Below are 13,205 nucleotides of genomic sequence, written 5' to 3' on the forward strand. Positions count from 1 at the left end.
CATTTGTTCTCCCATGGGTGTGCTCGTCAGAAAACGAGGTGTGTTTAGGCGCAGCTGAAATAGACTGCGCCATTGACCAACTTAAAGCTGTTCTAAAGTCAATGGTATATAAAATAAAGTATTTTTATTTACTTATTTAAAAGGTGCGTTGGTAATATGCGCCTATAGGTGGGTGCACAGCGTGCGTATTACACACAGAGGGACAGTACACAATCATGCCAAATATGAAAAATAAATGGATTACAATGTAAAAGATTATTATTGTGACACAAAGATAAAAAATTGGGCTTGTCATGTATGGTCTGGCCATGTGCTTTACCCTCACGCACAAGCAGATGTGTTTTCTCTCTGGAGAAGCACAGTCTTTGCTCTTGTAAATAGCAAATCAGCCATGGTGCAAGCGCAACTGGCTCTTAAAGGGAATGGGAGATGAAACTCTGATTGGTTTACGGCATGATACTCCCCCAAAACACATCGGCTGCGTCCGAAAGCTGAGGCAGATGACTTGTTGCCTCGCTGCCTCATGAGGCAATGACTTCAGAGGCAACGTTTAGGCATAACGGTAGCTCCGAGAAACACATTCAGACTCGGCCTTCAGAGAAAGCATAACAGAATTCTGTTTGAAATATAAACAGAGGGCGCCTTTGTGTTAACTAATAGAATATTTTCAAACTGCAATACTAATTTCTCGCTAGAAATGCAATCAAAAGTTGGAAAAAGAGAAAATATCACTTTATTTACACAAAAACTGTGCTCCAGCTGCTTTCTTGGCTGCCATTTTATTTTTTTGAACCCGACCCTGCTCGACCAATCACATTCCCTGTGCTGCCTTCAAAAATCGACTTGATGGAGGTATCTGAGAAGCAAACATTGGATTCGGACGTGCCTTGATGCCTTCCTACATTGAAATGCTGCCTCCGAAGGCATTTTAGAGCTTTCGGCCGCAGCCATCCATTACTCATTATGAAAATAGGGACATCCCTTTTAGAACAAGCAGGCCAACCATTTTTTCTGTGGTTAAACTAGCAAAAGTAGATTTGGATATGCCCTAAGTGCACTATGTGCTTAGATAATTAAAATAGGACCCTCGATTTCCAAAGTTTTCTTCTGGTCTTTAAACCCTGCGAAGTCTCCAGGGTTCAAGTGCACTGGTCAGTCGGCCGCTTGGGTCTGCGCTGCCTTTACCTGCACACAGACATCAGACAACACAGAGGTCATTTTCTTGCTATATCCCAACATGCTGTGTTCACAAAGGTCAGATGAAGCAGCTATATGCCACATATAGCCTGCTAAATAGAATTTCAAATGGACTCAATTAGATCTAGACCCTTTTCTCATTCTCATGTACATCAATAAAACAGGCAGTGTTTTTACCCATGTCAGCTCAATTTCCTGGTTACCGTTCTCGCATTCCCCCCCACCCCCAATGCTGGATGATAGGAACAATGAAACCCCAGGTCTATTCCAAGAAATGTACCTACTTGTTTTAAGGCCTTGTTAACAAAATGGGTCCCATTTCAGAACTTTTTCTTCTTACAATGCCCTATCTGGGCACATTCTCAGGCAAAAGAGCTTTTGCAATTGCAGTTGCATCCTGTTTTGACGTGGGCAAAACTTGAACCCACATAGACCACATATCTACATTAATCATTTTGTTTTCCTTTACATGGACTAAGTTCAATAAAGTCCATCATGAGATGGTCAAATTAATCTACAGGTAGTGGATGTGCTGCCAGTGTCACCTGATACCCTTTGCCATGTGTGTTACAAATGACGCATATCTTTCAAACATTTTCTGCATAAAGTGTAAACCCTTTTGTAAACCACGAGGCAGTCAATTACCATCCCCCTTTTGGACGTGTCGTCTCCCCCATGTGTCAGCTTTGCATAATGTGGCATAAAAAATGTTTGGGGAGACATGGAAGACCATTTGGTCCAACCCAGATGCCAATAACTTTCTGACAACCAGCATTCTTCCACACAGAGACACCTGTGTGTGTGGTGAGAGACTGCATGCTCTGCAAAGAAGAAAATGAGGATGTTTGGTTAGATTCAGTCTGCACACAAGCTAGTGGTGGTGTGGGCAGCAGCTGCTTTTGCAGCTGTTTTCTGCTGTTTCCTGTAGAAATATAATCCGTTTTTCTAGCAAGTGCAGGGACGGATTATGACTTTGATGTGCCCTGGGCACGGACATTTCAAAGGCCCCCTGGCATCACATATTTTACGAGAACCGTGTCGCACCCAAATACACAGTGGGTTTTTTTTTCGCCCCTAGATGTCCCTCTTAACAGCGCGGCAATGCATTAGGATTATTTATTTGATTTATTCGCTACGGTTAATACTTCACAACTGCAAAAATGACCCCTTTATTCCACAGTATCCAGCGCTTCTTTATTGATAAAATAAAATAAATGTAAAATATGCACATATTAAATTTGACAGGGCCCCTTGCTGGTCTAGTGCCCTGGGCACGTGCCCGGTAGGCCCTTGCATTAATCTGTCCCTGAGCATCTGCTGCACACTTGCAGACAGCAATTATTTCTGCCAGCAGGATGGCTGAGAAATTAGGTGAGCCTTTAAAATGGGCAGCAGTAAACATTTAACGAAGGACTGTGTGATACAGAATAAGAGAGATATCTGCATCTAATCAGTAGGTTCGCAACAAGCTCTCACAAACGGGCCTAAGTCTGCCCTATCGTTTACACCAGTGGTGCAGTCGGGGCCATGTGCACGTTAAAGCCGTATGCTTACTTTTTTCATAGCACTGTTTGCGTATAACGACTTCTGAAGATCTATATTAGTGTATAACCACTTGTTTTGCTTCTTTACACGTCTTGCTGCTTTTGTGGTTGCTTTTCCTTAAACTTTATAGCCTTTATCTTGTTTTGTTTTTAAACATGTGATTCTTTCATTCAGTTGAAAAAATAAAATACAATATTTCCCGCAGCCCCGCCTCCAACAACCGCGTCAAGTGCATCATCATTGGCAGCATATCAGCTAGGGCTGGGAATAGATTCTAAAAAGAATCGGTTCCTCGGTTCCAAGGCGTTGAGGTTGCAAAGGTTCGAATCGATTCCCGAAGGAATCAACTCCACTTTAAGAGCCTTCATAAGCACAAGACCCGCCCCTTAGCTGATGTCATCGGTCAACTAAATCACATTAGTACTTCAGAAAAACTGATGATCAAGTCTAGAGCTGTGGAATGACAAAAATATTCTGCATGCATAAAAGCAAAAGCTTGTTTGCACACAGTAGATATAACAGGGCTGCCAACTCTAACGCCCTCGTTCAACCTTTTTTTAACAATAGAAATGTTGAGCAATAGTATCCACTGATGCAAAAACGCTGCTTTTAAATGGAAAATATGTCACTTACGTGATTCATGTAATGTAATTTGCAATTATCAGTGTGACGAGACAAGAGATAGTAATGGAGGCGTTTTCAGCGTTTTATTAGGGATAACATTTATCAATAAATATGTACATATTAAACTGTATGGCTTTGAAAGTCTGTTTATAGCTTGTGGTAAGCCTAAAAAAATGAAAAACTTATTTGCAAATGCATTATTTTTTACAATAAATTCTAATAGACAAACACCTTTTCTTTATTCCTTTGACAAGATCTCCCAAGACAAGTGTCTACAGCCTTTATAAGATAAATCCATCGCTGCGTCTCAATTCGAAGGCATTTGTTGGGCACATACGTCATTATTTAAGGTTTTATTTCAGAAAGGCAACCGTTACATTTCAAGGTAAAAATGAAACTACAATGATTACGTCTTAAGAGAAACAAATGTTAATTTTATATTGATTGAACTTTAAGCGTTTAATTGAACCTTCTGTTTTTAAAAACCTAAAACAGAATATAAAATTAAAACCCAAAGAGGGATTTTCTTAAGGCATTAAAACTAGAAAAAAAACATTAAAACATATGTTGACAGCAGCCATGGTGCCAACTCGAGCAATAGGATTAAACAGACATCATTCCATGATATATCTTTACATACAATTTATATTTGCATAAAAACCCTTAATTAAACCCTTAAAAATACATTAAACTGTAAAAATTGACCTGAAGAATTATAATGCAAGCAATTACATTAGCTAGCTATAGGTTACTGCCCCAAACTTTAAATCAATGTCCCAGTATAGAGGGTATGGACATGTCGTCACTTTACACGTCAACACCACGTGAGCACGCCGGAACGCATCCCCGAGGGTCGCAAAACACTCAGCAAAATGACTGCTTACAACATCAGGAAACGCAATTCCACGCAACTTTTCAGTGTCCAGTTACACCTGATTCCTTTGTAAGTCGGAGGGAAGTCGTAAGGATCACCGCCGAGTCCAGCTGCTTGTAATTTCAGCAAATAATTGCGTGTTTGAGTCCCGGTTTCTTTGCTTCTCCTATTCTCCTCAGCCATTTTGCTGGGTGTTTTGCCACCCAGGGGAGCGTGTCCCGACATGTTCACCTGGGAATGGGACGTCAATGCATACCCTCTACATCTGACAGAGCTATAATTAAACAATAAAATACAAGTACACCAACTGCGTTTATCTGTCTTGTTACATTAATTTGTGCTCAAAACAAATATACAAATCTGAGAAAAATAAATAAACTCAAAAACAGTCAATAAATCCTATGTTACTTTACAATGCTTACGTAAAGTGTAAAACAATTTCTTATCTGTAATTATTGTAAAATCCCTATAGACCACTTCGGATGATGTAAACAGCGGTGGTCCAGAAAAACTTCCTTGTTGAACAAAACTGCATGAAATATTTGTTATACTGTGTGTATATATATATATATATATATATATATATATATAGCAGAAGTGCTTCTGGACCAGTGTTTATAAATTGCGAAGAAGTCTATATGCCAAGTTTTGTAAAATGACACAGCTTCACTACCGATCCTTTATATACAGTAAACCCAGGATAGAGAGGTTGAGTGAATGTGGTCTGGACTCTATGGATGAGAGACATTATGTCAGAGATGCTGTAAAAGGACAGAGTTCCTGCACTGTGATCCACAAACACTCCTATTTTAGGGCAGGTGGAGGACACGGGAAGTTTAGTCATTTTACTGTTGCGCAAAGTTATGGACTGCCCCCCTGTCCCTTGTGTTTGCCTGACTAAAGCCTGAAGTCCAGGAAGGACTCTAGTATTTATACTGGCCACTCTTTTATTGGAATCCAGTATAGGGAGTTGATGGATGAAGGAAGTGGGGGAATAACTGGAGGGGCAGCAGTACACACCCCAGGACTGATTATTATGTCCAAATAAACTTTCTTCTTCATTACTCTTCCTGCTGATGGTCTTATATGCCACTGATATATACACACCAGCATTCCCACTCCACTCAACCTCCCAATAACAGCGTCCGCTCACACTCTCTTTACACAACACCTGAGCACAGTATTCAAATCTCTCTGGATGATCAGCATACTGCTGTTCTGTATCGGTGTCTATAGCCACACTGTTCCCATCAGACAGAAGGAGACAATGATTCACTGTGTTTGAATCCAGTGTGAACGCACTATAATCTGTTAAAACCAGATAACAAATGAACAAAGGTCAAAATAGCAGAATTTCATGTATACATTTCTAATTCTTTTAAATACTTTTTTACTTAAGTTGTCACTGCATCATTTAATTGAGCATTATGCCATTGTGTATTATATATACACAATTTATTTATTTAAGTTCTATTATTCCACATAGGATCATTTAGGTCATTTTACATGATTTATTCAAGAAGACTCAATTAAAAAGATCCCCAGTACGAGAATGCTTTAAAAATCATACTTAATCCTTTTATAAGTAGGCAAAGGGTACGATTGGGGGAGGGGGGAAATAAGATCACAACAAAACAATCAGAAATAAACAAACTAAATATAAAGTCTTACATTGTAAGAACTCAGTCCTGGCCTTGGGTTTATTGGTGCGAATAAATGTGATGTATGTAACTATGAACATAAACAGACATAATTAGTATAAGTATATAATAATATATACACATAAGCTCACTTCTGAGAATAGAAGAATACTGCTTCTGTACCTTTATTAGATATCTTTTCTGTCTCTTCTTTGCAGAAATTCTCCAGTTTTTCTTTCAGTTGAGAGAGAGATTTTTTCACATCATCAAAAGAGAGCAGAGGGCTGACAGTAAGGTTGTGTGAGACTGTAGATTCAGGAGCTGCAGAGACAGACTGGAAACTCTACAGAAGGAAATGTCAGGTAAAGATAGAAAAGGCCGTCATGTCCACTCATTCTCCAGTACACTTTAAAAACTGTAAAAAAAATCTGTCTTTAACCTAACTCAGCAGTTCTCAGAGCTTAATATTAACTGGAAAAACATTTCACTATAAAATTGCCAAATAATACGATTTTTTTATGTATTTAAATGCTAATTTTGTCTACATTTAAAATGTTGGTCATCTTGAGGGCCCCTTGGAGGTCAGCTGGGGCTCCCTTGTGGGCCCCGGCCCCCCTGTTGAGAACCCCCGACTTAACACATTGCCAAGTCTAGTTAAGGATAACGCATTTTATGTTACCTTTAACTCAACATCGTCTTGTCCCTTTTATCTATTTAGGATGCAATGAACACCAATGAATAGCGTGTAAAAATGACACAAAGTGTTAAAACTCCATAACACAAAAAATGTGTTAATAATTAACACATTCTTTTTGAGTGTGTAGTCTGCACTACAAACAGACTTTTAATCTCCTGAAATGCTTTAACAATATCTGTGCTCACTTGTCACTTTCCCAATATTATATATATATATATTGCGTGATGAATTTCAGAGGTCTGTTACCTGCAGGAAATGGATGAGATCGTCTGTGTGTAAAAGCTGCTCTAGTTCAGCGTTTCTCCTCCTCAGATCAACAATCTCCTGCTCCAGTTGCTTTAATAATCCGTCAGCTTGACTCACTGCAGCCTTTTCCTGATCTCTGATCAGCTGTGTCACCTCAGAGCGGGTTTTTTTTATTAATTGAATCAGCTCATTAGAGGTCCTCTCAATGCTTTTTACTGCCATCTGTGCAGAACACTGTGAGGACACATAACAACTCTTACTGATACATCAAAAAAGGTCCCCAACACTGGAGGACACCAAACTAAATCACTTTTGACTGCCAAGTTGAGATTCTGCTTAAAACTCACCTTATGAGACTCCACAGCCTCTCTCACCTCCTGAAGCTCCTTCTCTCTTTCCTGAATTCTCTGCTGGAAACTCCTTTGTGTCCCTCTCAAATGCCTCTTTAGTAAAACAAAAACGGTAAGTTATATGCATGCAGTAAAATCATCACAGTTTAACATCTCTATATTAGCTACTTATCTTCTACATTTATAAAAAGATACGCAGAATTGATCATTTATCATCTCGTTTTGCATTTACTGTAGTATTACTGTAGTTCACACCTGTTTCTCAGTCCTTTCTGCTTCAACTGTTATAACTTCATGATTTTTATGTCCTTCCATTGTACACGGATAACAAATACATTGCTGGTCGGTACGGCAGTAGATTTGAAGAGGTTTTTTATGTTTTGGGCAGATCATGTCATTGAGTCGTCCGGTTGGATCCATCAGATTGTGCTTGTTATCTTGGAAAATACTTTCATGTTGTTCAAGGTGATTTTGACAGAAAGACTTCAGACACTCCAGGCAGGACTTGACAGCTTTGTGTTTTCTACCAGGACAGACGTCACACTCCACATCTAAAGTTTGAGTGTTACAGTGAGCAGAATGAGAAGATTTGTCATATCAGTTTCCCAACAACTTAATCAAATATCACATTCTTACCCAAAGCAGGTTTTGGAGTGAAGGTACAGAGAGAGCACATGTAGCCTTCCATCTGATCATTCCAGCAGCGTGTAATACAGCTCATACAGTAACTGTGTCTACAGGGAAAGGTCACTGGATCCTTCAGTAAGTCCAGACACACTGAACATCTTAAGCTATCTTGAGAAATACTGGCTTCTGCCATTTCACTGTACGTACAGTACACACAGATAAACACATACAATAACCGACTTAAGTTTCGCTTTCTCTGAACTGAACAGCTGAAATAGTTTCCTGGTTTGTACTTGGGACACGTGTGCAAAACAGTATGACATGTGACTCATCCGAATTTGTACATCATGTGAAAGTGAAATTTTTTGTTGCCATTAATCCCATTCTACTTGGAATGTGAGCTTCGCATTTAACCTATTCAGTGATCACAAAAAATCTGCACTGCAAGTCGTGAACACTCACACAATTGGAGAGGTAGGCAGCTATCACTGCAACAACTAGGAAGGGAAGTGGGGGAAAGGTGCCTTGCTCATGAGCACCCCAGTGGTTTCCTGCTGGCAATGGGAATCAAACCTGCAATGTTTCCTTAAAATCTGAGAATATTATAAAATGTATCTGAGGTATAGGACCATGCATGACATCTCTCAAAGTCAATTACATATGTATTTTAAAACAGGCATGCAACTTACATTTTACATTTCAAGACTGAACATGGTGTTAGGTTTGAAGAAAAATATTTAATTCATGCCATAAATTAAAACAAAACATATAGTTTTAAGTTTTGCTTTATTACAGATTGTCAAAATGCATCAAATTAATATACAATAAAACAAACGTTTTAGTTCACTGGAAGTTCAATGCAATGTGGAGTCACGGCCAGCATGGCATAATACAAGTTTCAACAAATAAACACAAAAGCAACGCAAATGTCTTTAGATTGATATAAAAAATTAGAGGCGTAAACAGAACCACAATTGAGTAAAAGAGATACCTTGCAGTGAAAATTACTCCATTACAAGTTACAAGTCACGAATTCCAAAACGACTTCAGTAAAAGTCTTAGAACATCAGATTTTAACAGTTCTTGAGTATTTTACTCATACTCAACTCAACTCTCAACTCAACTTTATTTATAAAGCGCTTTTACAATTTTCATTGTTACAAAGCAGCTGTACATGAGACATATTGACTATAAGCAAAATAATTAAAGTTGTACCTGCAAAAACAAGAAAAGGTTGAAAACACAGAAGACAGACATACCCACATACAAAACACTCCACACACACAATATGCACACGTACTAACACATATAGACATAGAGACACACACACACGGATGCGCACGCACACACACACACCCACAACACACACACACACGTACGTACACAGACAAGTACGCACACACACACACGCTCAGTGAGAGCACACATTTAGGATAAAGGAGAGAGAAGCACAGGTCAAATATAACAGATAATAAATTCCTATATGCAATATTAATTAAGTAAAACTTTAAAATTCTAAAGCAGCCCCCCCGGCCAGGCAGATAGTGCAAAAACAGTATGCAAACGGTGGCGAGGAACCCAAAACTCTAATCGAGAAAAAAAACCTCAGGAGAACCCAGGCCCAACCAGGGGATTCCAGTTCCCCTCTGGCAAAAGCTGCTGCCTCTGCACAAGCTCCAGAGAACTTGCACAACAAGGCTAAATAAAATAAATAAACTTAATAATAAAATAAATTATAGTTTAAGATTATCATTAATAATCTAATAGCATTTGAAATTTTGTGGTGAAGACATGTCAAGAGACCGCGTCCTTCTTTATCCAGCTCTATCATCTCAGCTCTTGTCAGGTCCCCACTTCCCATTCTCCGCTCTACCATCAGGTCAGGCCATGAACTGCATCCTGCTCGCTGTGGTAACCTTGGAACAATGAGACAAGACTGGCTGAGAGTAGAGTACTGTTCTGTACTCTTTGATGCAACAAGTACATCAGTTGTGTTTTTGGTTCCGGTTGATCTAACTAATGCAGCCTAAACCCTCTGAAGATTTATATTATGGAAGAGTAGTGTATGCAAGATTAAAAAGATGCGTCTTTAGTCTAGATTTAAACTGACAGAGTGTGTCTGCCTCCCGGACAGTGCAGGGAAGACTATTCCAAAGTTTAGGCGCTAGATAGGAAAAGGATCTACCACCTGCACTTGATTTTGAAATTCTAGGTATTACCAACTGACAGGACGCCTGAGAGCGTAATGCACGTGAAGGACTGTAATACAAAAGGAGTTCATTCAAGTACTGAGGAGCTAAACCATGTAAGGCTTTATAGGTAATAAGCAAGATTTTAAAGTTAACGCGATGCTTTATAGGTAACCAGTGCAAGGTTGACAGAACCGGGCTAATATGTTCATACTTTTTTGTACGTGTAAGAACTCGAGCTGCCGCGTTTTGGACCAATTGGAGTTTTTGTAATAAGCCTGCAGGGCAACCACCTAACAGTGCATTACAGTAATCTAGTCTTGATGTCATGAATGCATGAATTAACTTCTCTGCATCTGACATTGACAGCATATGACGTAGTTTAGATATATTCTTAAGATGGAAAAACGCAATTTTACAGGTGTTGGCGACGTGGCTCTCAAATGACAGATTACTATCGAATAGAACGCCAAGATTCTTTGCTGACGACGAGGGTTTTATGGAACATCCGTCAATAGTTAAACAGTATTCTTGGTTGTTACTTATAGCAGTTTTCGGTCCAATAAGTAACACTTCCGTTTTGTCCGAGTTCAGTAATAAAAAGTTGTTACTCATCCAGTTTTTTATATCGACTATGCATTCCATTATTCGATGGAACTGCTGTGTTTCATGAGGCTTCGAGGAAATATAAAGTTGAGTATCATCAGCATAACAGTGAAAGCTAACTCCGTGTCGCTTTATTATATCTCCTAGAGGTAGCATGTATAATGCGAAGAGCAGAGGCCCTAAGACTGAGCCCTGTGGTACACCGTACTGGACTTGCGATTTGCATGACACCTCATTGTTTATTGCTACAAATTGAAAATGGTCGGATAAATAAGATTTAAACCATTTCAAAGCTATTCCCTTAATGCCGACATACTGAATGTAGGTTCAAAGCAGCACTAGTTCTCAACACTTAAGAGACTTGTCAGTGAAAAACAAGAAACAGTTGATTATTGAGGAGAGCAATCGCATCAAACTGAACACCTCAAAATTGCAACAAATCAAGGTCAACACCACGTCTATTACAAACACCCAAATCTCAGTTAAGCTCAAAGCTCAAGCCCTCATAAGGAAACCAATATCCTTCGAAAAGGTCTCTTCAGTAAAAAGGATAAATAAAATAATGTTAAGTAAAACTACAAAAGCCGAAGCCTTTTTGCACTGGACATGCTGGTTTTGGCCTCATCGCCGGCTGCAGTCATGTCCTCTTCCCACATAAACACCAGCCATGTTAAAGGCGCAGTTTTTGATTAACAGTGGCCACTAGCGTTGTATTATAGATTTGCAACGAATCATTCAGTCCAAACACTACGGTGGCCACCACAGTACAAAAAGATGTCGTTCTCATGTTGACGCAGGGAAGAGATCATGCGGGCATTATAAAGACTGTAGAAAGAGCTATGACTTATGTATTACATAAAATAAAAGGTTTGTGGATTTCAAGTTTAAAAAGAAGGATAAAAGTCAGGCAGGAGCTAGGACCTGTGTTAATATTCTAAAGACTTTCCAGCAGAGACGCGTTAGGACCCGCGGTACTAAGGCTTTTAGCAGATATACTCACAGATATCTATGGAGATACTTTCCAGCAGAGAGACGTTGGAGAGAAAGATCGTCTTAAAATCACCTCCGAGGAGGTTGCTTTGATTCGGATCAGTATGTGAGTAACATACTAACATACCAAGATATGTTGTTGTTGTAATATTAGCTGTGTGACGGAGCAGTTTTGAGCGTCATTGTTTATCTGGAACCGCTTTAATATTGTACTTGTCTAGATAGAGAGAAAGTGAGAGCGCGATGGAGCTGAAACTGGGGAGCGAGAGCACGTTTTACTCTTTTACTCAATGATGAATAAACTTTCAGTTAATCCGCGGGTCACATGAGTTCCGCACCGGAGAGCACGATCCATACGGATCATCCCGTGATCCGTTTCACCACAATACCGCAGCGGAGAGGAAGAGAAAACGAGCGTTGTTGAGTTGTTTGTCCGTTTAGAGCTGCTGTACAAAACATGGCGGTGAATTCAATGTATGTAGGGCCGCTCTGTATGTAGATAATAAATAGCTCATTCTAAGGTATTACAAACATAACGGTTCATTACGTAAGGTCTTTATACACCTCTGAAGAAGTAGTTTTGTATATTATATTGCATTTCTGTCAATAGATCCTCTTAAAAACCCTGTATTGTTCCTTTGTTGGATTTAATAGTGATAATGTTAAATCCTATTGGAATAATACCAAAAACACACAAAGAAAATTTGTAATGGTTTTAATAAAAAAAGCTAATTGTTCATACTTCATAATTGTAAGCATTAGAATTTCTGTGATGGTTTCTATTGTTGTTGTTTTTTTAGCAAGGATGCATTACTGCTGAAAAAAATAATAGAACCCTAATTCTAATGGTTTCTATTAAAATACCATTATGAACTATTAGCTTTTTCCATTAAAATTTGGGTATTTGACAGATATATGTAATATGCAAATGTATTATCTTATACTGTTATAAATATTAATAATATAAAATAATGTAATATTAACCGTTTGTTTTCTAAATTTTGCTATCACACGATTTATTTGTCTACTACCCATTTATTGTTCAACATTGCCAATTTTTCTGATGCACGTCCTTGATTTGTTGGTATTAATAAAGTGTTTATAATGCTAATACTTGATAACTCACATGGTTTCTAGAGAGCAAAGGGTTTTGTCATCATGTATTGTCGTCATTCAGGTTGGATTTCATCTTTATTTTTTTAGCTGATATTGCCATCGCGACAGCAAAAGCGAGTGTTGCAATGGAACGTTCTATTGAGTTTCACCTCTTGGTATTCTATATTCTTTGCTCTTACTCAGTAAGATGGTAATTTTTGTGGGTTAGTTTGCAAGACTGCAGTTATAGCACCCCCTTATGGACAATATGTTACAATCACGTGTTAACTGTTAAAAATTGTATACAGCACAAACTGTAAAAGAGTAAAACTGTAGGCACTCACAAACATTAACTATGTAAGTAAAAACAGGGACAACACACACCACCTTAGTTGAACATGCAGTTCATCCAAGAGAGGACCGTTCTCATTCAAACCATGTATGTTCTGATAAAATCACATAGCAGTAGATATTTTCCTTTTTGGTTTATAAAGGATGATAAGAGTTTGTCTTGTTTTGGAGAGA

At 38.7% G+C, this 13,205-nt stretch overlaps 1 protein-coding gene across 1 annotated transcript; it reads right to left on the reverse strand.

Annotated features, from left to right (window-relative positions):
* Nucleotides 1-3,437: 3,437 nt before the first annotated feature.
* Nucleotides 3,438-8,068, reverse strand: LOC130554569 (tripartite motif-containing protein 16-like). The gene is made up of 7 exons (XM_057334314.1): nucleotides 7,810-8,068; nucleotides 7,429-7,724; nucleotides 7,171-7,266; nucleotides 6,824-7,057; nucleotides 6,064-6,223; nucleotides 5,912-5,971; nucleotides 3,438-5,548 (listed from the first exon to the last, which is right to left on the reverse strand). Exons 1-7 carry the CDS (start codon nucleotides 7,991-7,993, stop codon nucleotides 4,875-4,877), a joined length of 1,704 nt encoding a protein of 567 aa, XP_057190297.1. The 5' UTR covers nucleotides 7,994-8,068; the 3' UTR covers nucleotides 3,438-4,874.
* Nucleotides 8,069-13,205: the final 5,137 nt, after the last annotated feature.

This window comes from Triplophysa rosa, linkage group LG5, assembly GCF_024868665.1.
Source record: "Triplophysa rosa linkage group LG5, Trosa_1v2, whole genome shotgun sequence".
Taxonomy (NCBI): Eukaryota; Metazoa; Chordata; class Actinopteri; order Cypriniformes; family Nemacheilidae; genus Triplophysa; species Triplophysa rosa.